General features: G+C 44.7%; 1 protein-coding gene across 1 annotated transcript; it reads left to right on the top strand.

Moving 5' to 3' along the window:
* The first annotated feature begins 208 nt into the window (after positions 1–208).
* On the top strand, positions 209–12455 carry ACAT1 (acetyl-CoA acetyltransferase 1). The gene is made up of 12 exons (XM_042838783.1): positions 209–249; positions 637–684; positions 2716–2833; positions 3756–3851; positions 4381–4481; positions 6718–6861; positions 7824–7974; positions 8765–8860; positions 9490–9603; positions 10009–10073; positions 10709–10866; positions 12077–12455. The coding sequence occupies exons 1-12, from the start codon at positions 211–213 to the stop codon at positions 12195–12197; spliced, it is 1251 nt and encodes a 416-aa protein (XP_042694717.1). The 5' UTR covers positions 209–210; the 3' UTR covers positions 12198–12455.
* Positions 12456–13780: the final 1325 nt, after the last annotated feature.

Raw genomic sequence — 13780 nt, 5'->3', positions numbered from 1 at the left:
GGCAGCGGAGCGAGGGCAGGGCAGGGCAGGGAGGCGGCGTGTGACAGCGCGGGCCGGCTTCGAGCTCAGCCAATAGCAGGGCAAGAATTAGTCCCGCCTTCAGCCCATTCACCAATGGGAAGCGGGGAGGGGACGGCGCGCGGCCGCCTATAGGCTGCTGGAGGGGCGGCGGTGAAGGTGACGGCTGGCGGCAGGATGGCGGCGGTGGCGATGCTGGGTCGGCGGTGCGCGGCGGCCGGGCCGCTGCGGGTGAGACGGGGCGGGCGGCGCTGAACCGGAGGGAGCCTTCCTCGTTCCTTCCCTTTACACGGCAGGCACGGCGCGGGGCTGCGGCGGCCCGGCCAAGGTCACCGGGCGGGCTCCGGCACGGGGTGGGGCGGCCGCGGCGGCAGTGCCGCGTGTGCGCTCGGAGCTGGGCTGGCGGGGAGAGCGCCGTGCCGCGCCGTGCCGCGCTGTGCCGCGCTGTGCCGCGACCGCCGTCCGGCCGTCATCTGCGGGCGTCGCCCGTCCATATGGCGGTCAGCGCTGTGAGCCGCGGCGCTGCGCCGAGCTGCTGAGTAAACGGCTTTGCCTTTATTTCTCTTGGCGGCGTTGGCTTCGTTGCTATGAAATTCTGAGGGTGTGTTTATTTTTCAGGCTCTGAAGTATGCGAGCCGCGGCTACGCGTCGCAGCGCACATTGAATGTAAGTGTGACGTTCCGTGGAACTGCAGGTCACTGCCATGTCTGCTTCTTAAGGCTTTGTCTGCCTTCTGCTGCAGCTGGAGAGATTTGCTGGCTCTTCTCAAGAGCTGTCCGGCTGTCCAGGGCAGACAGAGATCTAAAACACTCATCTTTCTGCTGCCAGGCCCCTGTGCTGCTCTGACAGGGTTGGTAGGTAGACGTAGTGATCTAACATTTAAGCCAGATTTAATATTAAATTTGTTTTGGGAGACTACCAGATGTGAAGTTGAATGTCACAGCAGGGCTTAAACTACAGTTTACACATCTGTAATCTGATAGTGTTCTGGCAAAGCCTGGTAAGGTGCTTGGTCTTCCAAGGCCTGAGCTTTTAACTCAGTAAGTGTAGAGTAAATGTTCATTAAATTGTAGTGACAGTACCTTCTGTGATGTACAGACCATGTCAGTACAACAGTATTTAACTCCCTGGCATTTGGTACAATGCCTTTATACATCATTGCAATTGAGTTAAAAACTTGGCCAAAGGGAGATTTCTCAGGCCAGGTCATGTAGAGCATGTTTCTTAGGATGATTTCCAGATAACTTCTCTCTAAGGAGCCTTTACAACCTCTGGGCAACCTGTGAGAGTGCAGAAGTGCTTCCTGGTGTTCAGTGGGAACCTTCTGTGTTCCAGTTTATGTCCATTGCTTCTTATCCTGGCACTGAGCACCACTGAAAAGAGCTTGGCTCCATCCTCTTTGTACCCTCCCTTCAGATACTTGTACTTGTTGAGATACTCCCGAGCTTCCAGACTGAGCAGTGCTGGATATTCCAGTCCCTTAACCACTTTTGTGGCCTTTCACCAGTCTCTTTCCATGTCTCTCATACCGGGAGACCAAGAACTGGACCCAGCATTTCTCGTGTGGCCTCATCGGTGCCAAGCAGAGGCTGCTTACTGATCTCCAGTTGGACTTCATGCCGCTGATCACCACTTTCTGCTCCCAGCCTTTTAGCCCTTATTGACCCAACTGTCTGCCCATCCAGCTCGTACATCACCAGCTTCTCTATGGGGACCTTAAGAGGGATGGTGTCAAACACCTCACTGAAGTTCATGTAGACAATATCTACTGTTCCCATCACATCCATCAGGCTCATGATTTCATCACAAAAGTTTATCAGTTTGGTTCAGCATGACTTCCCCTTGGTGAGTCTATGCTGATAATTTTTGTTGTTACTGTTTATGAGTCTGGAAATGGTTTCCAGAATGAGCTGTGCCATCACCTTCCTGGGTGTCAAGACAAGGTTGACGGGCCTGTAGTTCCCTGCAGCCTCCTGGGGGATGGGAGAACTACCTGCTTTCCTCCTGTTCGTAGGCATCTCTCCCAGTTACTGCGACCATTCAAAGATCTTTGAGAGTGAGCTTACACTGACAGCAGCCAGCTTCCTCAGCACTTGTGAGTGTGTCTCATCAGGGCCTATGAGCTTAGGGGTGTCCGTCTGGCTAAAATATTCCTTGACCTGATTCATTTCCACCAAAGGTGCATCTTCCTTGCTGCAGTCTTTTAGCCTGGCCTCTAGGACCAGGGATTCCCAAAGGGCAGCCTTGTTGGTGAAGGCTGATATGAAGGAGGCATTTAGTAGCTTGGCCTTTCCCATCTTGGGCCCCTCTTCCCTCCAGGCCCGGGATTGCTTCAGGCATCACCTTCCCAAAGCAGAGCTCCACGCATTCCAACTGTTCCCTCATATAAAGAGCAGCTCCACCTCGTCTGCCCAGCCTGTCCTTCCTAAGGATCCTGTATCACTGCAGTCCTCAGAGCCATCCCATCACACTCTGTCATCCCAACAAGGTCATAGCCCTGCAATGGTGCACAGGTCCCAAATTCCTTGTCTTTGTTCTTCGTGCTGTATGCACCAATGGAGATAGTTTTGGTGCTCTGTGCTGCTTACTGAATGAAAAGGGAGCTGTGACATGAATGAAAGAGTAAAAGGATAAACTTTGGGGTATGTGTGCGTGTGTAAAGATGCTGTGACATTTACTCCATGCTTGTTCTCTTAGGAAGTGGTGATAGCAAGTGCTGCAAGGACACCCATTGGATCTTTCCAAGGCTCTCTTTCATCATTGCCAGCTACTAAACTGGGTTCCATTGCAATTAAAGGAGCAATTGACAGAGCAGGTACATGTAAATCTGTTTGCTTGAGAAAACCTCATACAGCTCTGAACGCTATCAGTCTGTGTATTTTGGTTTGAAGTTGCTTGTAAAACAGACTTTTCTGTTGGTGTTCCTCCCCCCTCCCCCATAGCACTTATAAGGCTTTAATCTGTAAGTGATATTTAAATAAACTTAATAATATTTTAATAAACTTAAATAAACTTGCCTGTTGGACTCTGCTGCCACGTGTAAATGCTGCTTCTAAGAGCAGGCTGTTACTTACGAGTATCTGTGATGTTCCCGCTTGCATAGGACATGCTGATTGCTTGTCTGGGGCATAGGTTTACGACACACCTAAACTGATATGAAGGCTGCTTGTTGCTGAAACCAAGGGTCCTTCCTTTCCCTGCCCATTTTTACACAGTACTCCTCTGACACCCTTGCGAGCCTGTCTGTAGCTTTAAGTTGGCCAAAAAATCACTTTGGAGGAGAGGAGGGTTAATTTTCTTAGGCATCTTGAAACAGCATATTACAATAAGTGGAACACCAGGACTGTTGCATGGGCAGCAGAGGAGGGAGAGCACAGCTCTTCTGTCTGGGCAGCTGGCGGCTCTCTGCATTAAGCAAACAGAGCTGTTGCTTTGGACATTGCTGTCACAGGTAGAAAGTTCTGTACGTTCAACCATCCATAACAGTTTTGTTGGTCAGGTGACTGGTGAGACTTGGAAGACTTGTTCTGAGAGCTGGTGAGGGAATTCTCATGTGAGGTCTCCAGTTCATTGTGCCCTATGAATATGGGGACGGAGATCTGAAATGCTTTTAGCATACAGGTTGGACGTGATAGGTTTTGTCTCTTTTCTATAAGAAACTTCAATAGGAAGGTTCATAACAGATAATTTCATCTTCTGTGCAAAGAATCCACAATCAAATCACGTTTGTTTTCTAGGTATCCCTGCAGAAGAAGTGAAAGAAGTGTATATGGGTAATGTCTTGCAGGCTGGACAAGGACAAGCTCCAGCAAGACAGGCAGTCCTGGGTGCAGGTACGCATTGTGTCGATTCTGGGTTTAAAGGTGTTTTTTTCTTCACATGGACAGCTGCTAATGCTACTGGAGATGACTGAGCTGTGAGTTAGAGCAGGGAGGTGCCCAGTCTCCCTTCAGGACAGGCTGCACACTTGTTCCCATGCAGGCCAAAGGCTCGCTCTGTGGTGGAGTGGTGTAAGTGGGCTTTGTGCTCAGCAATCACTTGTCGTGTGCACGATGGATGTTATTGCCTTCAGCCTTCAGAACCTGGAGAGGCTGAAGCCATGTCATACTGATGATAGATGTTCTGAATTATCTTCGTTGACCAATTCTTTACTTGCTTCTCATCTTACCACTTGAGTCTGTTGTCTGAAGGGTAGAAGCAGCAGCAGTCTCCAAAGACAGTAACGAGGGGTGAGGGTGGATAAACTGCCTGAGCTGGACACTGGCTTAAGTAGAATTGATCCCATGTGAAATATTGTTGAAACACCAATCTAATGTTCTCCCTTTAGATAATGCAATTGTTTGTACAACTTACCTGATTTAGGTTTACCCATCTCCACTGATACTACGACTGTCAACAAGGTCTGCGCCTCAGGAATGAAATCGATCATGATGGCAGCCCAGAGCCTGATGTGTGGCAGCCAGGTATGTGGTGTCAGTGCTGCTCTATGGAAGGGACACACAGCTGGCCTTGTGGATCCTGTCCTGTGGTGGCTGTGGTCTTGGATTTGGGATATGTTTTGACTTGCAGTAATGAAGCTAATCAGTGAGGTTTGTTAAGGTTACACAACCTTGATTTTTTTTTTTTTTAACAGTAATTTAAATACGTTTTGGTTTGAAGCAGACAAGGAGAGGCATTGTAGTGTGGGAATTGTCAGATTTGCTTTCACAGCTGAGCAAATAAGGTGGATTTACTTTTATATAAGTCCTTTCTACCTCCTTTCCTGTAAAATTTAGGGAATTTTTCAGGCTTTTTCATCTGAAAAAAATCCAGAATTTTTTTCTGAACTTAGTGCTTGTTGGGAGAGATCTTATCTTGACTTTCACATATTTTGATCACTTCAATGAGGTACATTCACGTGTTAAAGCAGTGTTGTTTCTAGATGTGTTAAAGATGTCTCATGCTTTTCTGTTGCTCTCAAAGAGGCTGAAAATAACTGTTGTTGCTGAATTGTGTTTTCATTCAAGAGCTGGATGAAGGAGAATTACTCATCTCTGTCCATTGTATTCTAAGATTCTCTGAAGTAAAGATATTGGCAGTTCAAGGTATATTTTTAGTTTACAAAATCAATGGCCCATTAGTGGGAATTGTACTTAATAATTATATATCTTGTTTACCCAAGAGCAAAAGTGAAATATTTGATTTTCTCATCCTCCATGTGAAAATAGTGGTTGGGCAACCACTTATTGCTTAGGCCTTGCTATGCAGAGAATGACACTTCACCCAGTGCCTGCTGAGCTCGGTGCAAGGCTTTTCACTGGACTTTGAATCAGGTCCAGCACTTCTGTGCCAACAGCTCTGCTTGGATTTAGTGGCTGACATCTGCTGAGTCCATTGGATTGCTCACGCTCTGGTTTTATTTGCTGCGTGCTCTGAAGAGAAGTGGACTTTTCAGCTCAGCCCATCAGGCATGCAGTGCTGCCTGGCTCAGCACGTGCTGGTGCTGCTCAGTGTGCTCTCAGAGCTCCATGCTGTGGCTTTTTTGGATGGGTTTTGTTCTTTCTTCTTGGCTGTGGGTTGGGAGTATTTGTGGTGTGAGTGCATGACAGCTCCCAGAGACTTGAGTCTGTGTACATTAAGGACTATATAAACAGTTGCCTTAATTCCAAGTTCTTTGCCTGATGGAGTTGAAATGCCAGGAACTCCTGTTCCTCCTGTCTATCACTGCCATATCTCAGCTGCCTTTCAGTTTACTGCCTTTCTAGTTTATTTCCAGCCTTCTTGGTATTGTTTTCTTTGTTACTACACACTGCTATTCCTGGATTTACTTTATAATCTTTTCTGAACTTAGCCATTCTTTTTCCAAGCCTGAATTGAAAGACCTAGTTACTACTATTTTCATGTAAAATATCTTTTGTGGTTGTATCAACAACAATTACTGAGCTCTCCAAGAATAATGCTGCTGTGTTTGCATTTTTCCTATGATTATTTGTATCTCGAAAAAGCCATGCCATTAAGGACAGCTGCTCTTTACATCCCATGATGCAAAACACTGAGCATTTTGTGGTTTACAGCCTGGGGACAGTAGGTGTGCTTATGGTCCTTGTAGCTTTGCTTTTTTGTTTCTTCTGCCTCAGCTTGAGAAGCAGATTTATTTGTAAATGCCAACAGTGATTCAGCCTAATTCAAGTTCAGTGGTGACTTTTTGTTAACATCCCTCATAGAACTGCTGGTGCCTTCAGATGATAAACCCTCACTGTAAGTCATCTCTTTACACATGAGATGTAAGAATGTTGTGTGAAGCTTCAGATAATTCTAAACCTCGGTCTTTCATTGGCTCTCTTAGATTCTGACTGCTGTGGAGCTGCTTATGAAGAACAAATGAGAAATATAGAGAAAAATGAAGTGTTTAAAATAAAATTTGTGATGTGATCTTGGGAGCTTTTGAATTAGAAGCACAAGAGGCTGACATGGCTCTTGCAGCTTTCCAAAGTGATGCACCAGACAGAAGTCTGGTGTTCTGTCCGCATGGGTTAGCTCTCTTCAGCTGTTGTCCCAACTGTTTGCTTTTAAAATGAATAAAGAAGTCTTTTATTCCTTTTCCGCCAAGAGTGGCTGGAAATACGAAGTGTCCACTCAATATTTTCTTAGCATCAGTTCCTGGATGAAGTCATGTAGAACACGCAGCGTTATTGATAACCTCAGCTTTTGTTTGAGCAGGATGTAATGGTTGCTGGTGGAATGGAGAGCATGTCCAACGTTCCCTATACAATGAGCAGAGGATCAACGCCTTATGGAGGAGTTAATCTGGAAGATCTGATTGTGAAAGATGGACTTACAGACGTTTATAACCATATCCATATGGTAAATATTCCTGCAGAGTTCTGAGGTATCAACTGTTGGCCTCACGCAGCTGGAAATGAGTAACGTACCTTAATGGAGAGACTAGATGGAGGGCTGGAATGGGGTGGGAAATGTGTGTTCACATTTCTTTCTCATTGAAGTCTGAGAAGCTTAGAGCAGGGGTTAAAAGAGACAAGGGGATTTCTTCCACGTGTGGGTGGGTTTTGCTGTCTCAGTGGGTGGGAGCAGTCAGGTTGCACGATGCCTTTGAGGATGGCCACTTCTGCTTCGGCAGATTGGTTCTTATTTTCCCTCCCCCAGTGTACGTATCCCATGTCTTCTGTTAGAAGGTTTGAGTCAGCTGATATGCTTAGCTCATCAGCAGGATACATTGGACAAAGCAGTGTGAAGTGAGGGAGGGTTCAGAAAAATGCTAACCTGGTATGGAGATAGTGAAGAACAAGCATCAGGAGGGAACAGTTTGAAAGGATAATGACTGTTTTCAGTGCTTCTGTGTGTGCTTTATTCTTTATCAGTAGAGTGCACTCTACCTATACTGTTGGCTGAACACCTCTCATGCATTTCAACTGAAATAGCTTTCGATTGAGAGGCTTTTTGGAGTAGACAAGCTAAGAACAGCATAAGAACACCAGTAAGATGATGCAAACACGCTGTTCTGTGTGTTCTCTAGACTCTGGAGAAGTCAGCCTTTAGAACTTCTGCATGCAGTTGTTTAACTTGGAAGAACCCCTTGTGTGGAGTGTGCCTTCCTTCGCAGCGTCATGACCTGCATTCAGAACACATGTACTGAATGTGAAGTTGGTATTCCAAGGGCAGAAGTTTCTGGTTGGTCATGACTGTGCAAATCAGAAACGAACACCAAATGTCAGTCGCATTCGGTTCTGAAAATGCTGGTTTTTCAGTTACGTTTCTCGTTTGCTTCTCCTGGAACCCCAAGTGTGACGTGTCTGTTTTTCTCCAAGGGCAACTGTGCTGAGAATACGGCCAAGAAGTTCACTATTTCACGAGAGGAGCAGGACACGTATGCCATAGGCTCTTACACTAAGAGCAAAGCAGCGTGGGATTCAGGAATTCTCAAAAAAGAAATCGTTCCTGTCACTGTCTCAAAAAAAGGTATTGTGGAAGGGTGTGATGAAATGGGCTGTTGCTCCTTTGAAAGCTGTGACAGGGTCTGTGCTCGGTGCTGTTTAGGCATAAATATCTCAGGAGTGTGCATGTTCACACATGTGTTTGTGAGATATGATTCTATGATTCTATGATTTGTACCTCAGATGCAAAGAATTTACTGCTATGCAGACTTCTTGCTAACGGCAGTCAGTTGTCTGTATCTGCTTATCTGTTTCTTTTCCTTTTAATGTTACATGCTGTAACTTCTTCAAGGAGATGACTGTGTACTAAATTCAGGTGGAACAAATTGATGACATGTTTGAATCTCTCTGTGAATTACCTTAAAGATCTGTTCTTGATCCCTTTCATTTGCTCATCAAGAAGTATAAATAATCTGCTGTGAATAAATGACATCAAGGAGTTTAGGAGGAAGTTTTTCACACAGAGGGTGGTGATGCATTGGAACAGGTTGCCCAAGGAGGCTGTGGATGCCCCATCCCTGGAGGCATTCAAGGCCAGGCTGGATGTGGCTCTGGGCAGCCTGGTCTGGTGGTTGGTGACCCTGCACAGAGCAGGGGGGTTGAAACTGGATGATCACTGTGGTCCCTTTCAACCCAGGCCATTCTGTGATTATATGAATTACTTATGCATGCCAAAAATGAATGAAAATGAAAGAAAGTTTACATTTTTTACTGAAATAAGTTGTTTAAGTTAGAGAACATTTAATCCATGTACTATGTTAAGAGTGTTTGAGAAAGGACTGCACACATAAAACTAAACCAGTTCTGAATTTCAGGAAAGCCAGACACAGAAGTGACAGAAGATGAGGAATACAAGCGGGTTGATTTTAATAAAGTTCCAAAGCTGAAAGCTGTTTTCCAGAAAGAAAATGGTAAATATTTGTAAATCAAGTGCTTATTTTTTTACTAAGTGCAAAAATGCTCTATCAGAGTGAACAGTGCTGTTCACCAGAGCTTGAATACACAGCAGTAATCTATGACCTTTTCAATGCCTGCTAAAGAAAGATCCTACCAAGAAGTCCGAGCTTGGTGTCACAGCAGCACAAAATGTCATAGAATGAGAAGAACCTGCACAGCAGTGAAAACCTCTGTTTTGTGCATTTACATTGAAGACTGAAATAGCTGGCCTTGGTCACCACAGCTATAAGCTCCTGGTGTGCCTGCACATCGTGCCCTGCTGCCTCCGTGCACCTGTAGCTAAGGAACCTGGCCAAAGCAAAGCTGGCATTGCAGCACACACGTTTGTGCTGGAGTTCTGTGTTAATGCTGACAGCGCTGCCGGTGCAGAAGGCATGGTCTGAACTGCTGTTCAGATGTAGCTTATGAATACATGTGATGAATTGGTTTGATTAAACAAGTGTTTACAAACAAACAAACAAACAACCACTGATTCTCTCAGTGCAACAGCTGTTATTCTGAGACCTTGTAAGGCTGAAGGGTCTACAGGATCTACCTGAGCTCTCTCATCTCCCCCTCTGTTAAAACACGTTACCTTTTCTAGGAACAGTTACAGCTGCCAATGCCAGTACTCTGAATGATGGAGCAGCTGCTTTGGTTCTGATGACTACAGAGGCAGCCAAGAGACTGAAAGTTAAACCACTGGCACGGATAGTTGGTAAGGTTTTTCTTTTCTCATCTTTGAATAGAGAAGTGGAAAATATTCTGATGGTGCAATCTGACTGGCAGTCCTGCTAGTCCTGTTGTCCTTCGTGCATGGAGCAGAGGACGCGTGGCTGTAGGCGTTACGACTGCATCTCTTCAGTGTGGCCTTGGAAATGTCACGTGTCATGGCAGCAGGCTTTTGACCATACAGTTTGCATGTGGAATAATTCTAAACATCTGAAAATATTGTGATGTTGTGCACTTATGGCACTGAGTTTTATGTATATTATCTTCAGCAACCTTACACTCAGAATTTTTCTCTTACCTGGGTTTGCTGCTTGCATAAATGAAAATAAGGTAAAAACAAGAGGTATTTAAACAACAGCTTTTATGATTTTTTTTTTTAATGTTTGCACAGCTTTTGCAGATGCTGCTGTTGATCCTATTGACTTTCCCATTGCACCTGCACACGCTGTTCCCAAGGTAGGAATAAAACAGCTTCTTTTTCAGAAGACTTTCTTTCCTTCTTTTTTGGAAGCAAACTTCCTCAGCACTGCTCCATCCCTCAGTGTACCTTCCTCTACCACTGAAATTAAATAGGCTTTGCAGAGGATTGAGGCTAGAGTGCAGATTTTAGAGAGACAGACTTCATACGTATTCTGAGAGCACCTTGTTTTACTCTGCTCACACCAACTTTTAGCCTTGTTTTCACTTTTAAAGTTTTCAAGCAATTATGACTAAAATGCAAAATAAATGTGATTATACAGGTACAGACCACCCCAAAGAGGAACTAAATGCAACTGTATGCAGCACTGTCAGTGTGCAGTGTGTGGTGATGATGTGCACTTAGTAGAAGCGTGATGAAAATGTATTCTTGGGATAGAGTAATCTCCATTTTTGCTTTTGTGAGAACTCAAGTTTGTGCTCCAGAACCCCTTTTTTGTTTTTTTCCCCATCTGACAAAGTGTTTCTGGAATGTGCTCTGATCTCCTGCTTGGCATACAGCATAGGGACTTGGTGTCTGCAGTTTGACTTCACAGAAGACTTAATTATTTCTATAAAATACTGTAGCTTCCTAGTTCTTTCACAGCAATAATCATGTTTATTACCGTTTCTAGATTCTAAGTGAGACAGGCCTGAAAAAAGAAGACATTGCAATGTGGGAAATCAATGAAGCCTTCAGTGTTGTGGTGCTGGCCAATATTAAAATGCTGGGTATTGATCCACAAAAAGTAAATATCAATGGCGGCGCTGTCTCTCTTGGGCATCCCATAGGGTACGTAAACAAGCATTCTTTTTTGGCTGCACACAGGCACTTTTTTCTTATGCTACTGATGTATTTGATTCCATCTTCAAATTTAGTGCAAGTAGGAAAGCTGATAGAAATTCAGTATCAGGTCTGTGCTGACTGAATTCAGGTGTTACATTTCAGGGTACCTTGAAAAAAGCATCATCCCATTTGTCTTATCGCAGGTAGTTTTCACCTGCTGTTATGGAAAGCTTGCTTGGTGCCACAAATGAAAATAAATCACTAATATCACTGAATAAGCAGCAATAAATAATCAACCAGTTAAACTAGTAAAACTTACAGGTAAACTTAACAAAAATAGCAGAAGCTATGGTGTGAAGATTTTTCCTCCTATCAGCAATGTCAAATTCCAAGCCTTGTCAAAGCACTCCCGACAGCAGATCTAAAACACTGTGGTCACCTAATGCAGCAGATTGGGGTGGTCTGGGGGATGTTTGCTCTGAAGTTCTTTCCTCGGGTTATGGAAGTGAAGTTCCCTGCTGTGTTCCCCATCAGCTGCAAGACATCCTTAAGTACATCCCAGTAATCCTCCTTAAGGGTGAGCGTGCTGAGTCCAGGAGGACAAATCCCCTTCCAGTTTACTAAATAGAGATAAGTAACTGCATTGTACATGAAGAACCAGTAGTTCATCATGCTGAAGTTTGCTGGCAAAGCTGTAGTCAAGCCATAATCCCTCAAGATGTGCTGTTATCTCCTTCATAACATCAGCTCTGATAAAGAAATACGACCTTTGTCCCTAAAAAGGACAGAATGTAGATGTCTGATTTTGCAGGAGCCGGATCAGTGCACCACATTACATTACTGCAAGTTGTAGCCGGAATAATTAGCATTGATTTGTTTCTTAGTGGAAGAGATTTAGTATTAATTACCTTCTTTGAAAGAGCTCTAATAATCGATACTTTGTTGCACAGAGTACTTAGAGGTGATTTCCTTTACCAAAAAAACAGCAGTGGCCGTGCACACATTAAATCTCTTCTTTTTAAGTACTGTACGTGGAGAAAAGGAACCTGTGTTGTTTCTAAATGTAGAAGAAAGGGGTTGTTTGATCTTCTACGGGTTCTATGCTCTTGTTTTTGTTTCCTTCCAGGGAATCGGTGCTGTATTCTGCCAGCAATCTTGTGCAAGTCAAATTCAGAATCTTCAAACTAAGATGTAAATGTTTTTTTCTTTTATCTAGAATGTCTGGAGCAAGAATTGTTGTTCACATGGTCCACGCACTGAAACAGGGGCAGTATGGTCTTGCAGGAATTTGCAATGGAGGAGGAGGTGCTTCTGCAATATTGGTAGAGAAGCTGTAGGCCCAAGCAGTTGCTGGAAAAACAAAAAGCCTTAAAAAATCTGTGATCAAAGCGGTGAGCAGCAGCTGCTACCTCTAATCAGTAAGTGGGTGAATTCCCCAGCAGCTATTCTAAAACTTCCAAAAACATCATTGATTATTGATACAGACAACTGGGCTTTTATACCTTTGACTCAACGCAAGTTTTTATACAGTACAAACGAAAAATGTGAAATCACGATAATGTATCAAGAGCTGACAATAAAGAATGTTGATGTTACCTGTGGCTCCTCTCACTTGTGGTTTCTCAAGTGCCACTGAGTTCTTTAAGTCACACAGCTTCCTGCAGTGGAAAGTAGGCTGGGAGCCAGGGTGGTGTGACTGACTTAAACTGCAGGTACTGACAGAGCACAGCTAAGGGTGGCCTCACATCAAAGTGCTGCTTCTCCTGTTTTGCTCACGTGACCACCTGTGGTGCCGCTGCTCAGAACAAGGCAGGTTCAGGCCTGCACGTGTGCCAGCGCCGTTCCCTCCTTCAATAACCCTGCCCTGTGGCTGGCTGCACTCAGGAGCTCACAGTTACGACTTCAAGGAAACTGAGTTCAGCATTTATTTTGTAAGTGTGGGGAAACAGGAAAACACCTTCCTGCAGAGTGAATCTTGTTCAGGACTACGGTGAGATAGATGCAGTTTCTTAAATGCTTTTTGCCAGAGGGCAGAAAGAGGCTGTTCCACCCACCTGTTCTAATCCCAAAGCCGCTTGCAGAAGAAGAACACTCAGACACTCCCCCATTTCTTAGCTGAGATAGAGGACAGCTGCTTTCTTACCTTAGCATATGTTTCAGCAGGAAGTCACCTTTACCAGATGATTGCCTGTAAATTTGCTTACACTAAGGAAGGGGAATAAATACTTTGGCTTAGCTGTGAGGGGTGCTGGTTTTGTGGTGTTCTTTCTTTTTCTCTGCCAAGGAACATACTTGAAAAGGAAGCAAACATGCAGTGGGTTTAAATGCTACACAGAAAGGAGAAAAGTAACCTTCATCCACACTTTGTTATCTGTTCTTCTGAATAACACCTGCCCCAACCACAGCAGCTTGGAAACTTTTTGCTTGAAAGCATAACTAAGCACACTGATAATTCATGGCTTCAGCACTGCCACATTACGTGCACTGAAAGTGAAGCACGGAGAATACTGGCTGCCCTATGGAAGGGCAACACTCTGCCTTAAATAAGTGGCAAACAAATTGCTTAAAAATATCACACATCAGCATTCAGTACTATCAAGCATGAAAGGCTGGCTTGCAGCAAACATCTTTTTGGCTTTCCTGCTCTGGCCCCTGGCAATTTCACCCAGGAAGGCTGATGCCCCATCCCTGGAGGCATTCAGTGCCAGGCTGGATGTGGCTCTGGGCAGCCTGGTCTGCTGGTTGGTGACCCTGCACATAGCAGGGGGTTGAAACTCGATGATCATTGTGGCCCTTTTCAACCCAGGCCATTCTATGGTTCTATTCTACAAATTAGTGTTATTAGAATCCAGTGTTTAATACTCAGTTCTGTCTACAAAAAATGACTGATATCTATACCACCGTAACACATCTATCCACC

The sequence above is a fragment of the Centrocercus urophasianus genome, unplaced genomic scaffold (assembly GCF_019232065.1).
Source record: "Centrocercus urophasianus isolate 14NV4802_14NV808 unplaced genomic scaffold, USGS_Curo_1.0 seq_9, whole genome shotgun sequence".
In the NCBI taxonomy this organism is placed as follows: domain Eukaryota; kingdom Metazoa; phylum Chordata; class Aves; order Galliformes; family Phasianidae; genus Centrocercus; species Centrocercus urophasianus.
This window is presented reverse-complemented; position numbering and strand designations above follow the sequence as displayed.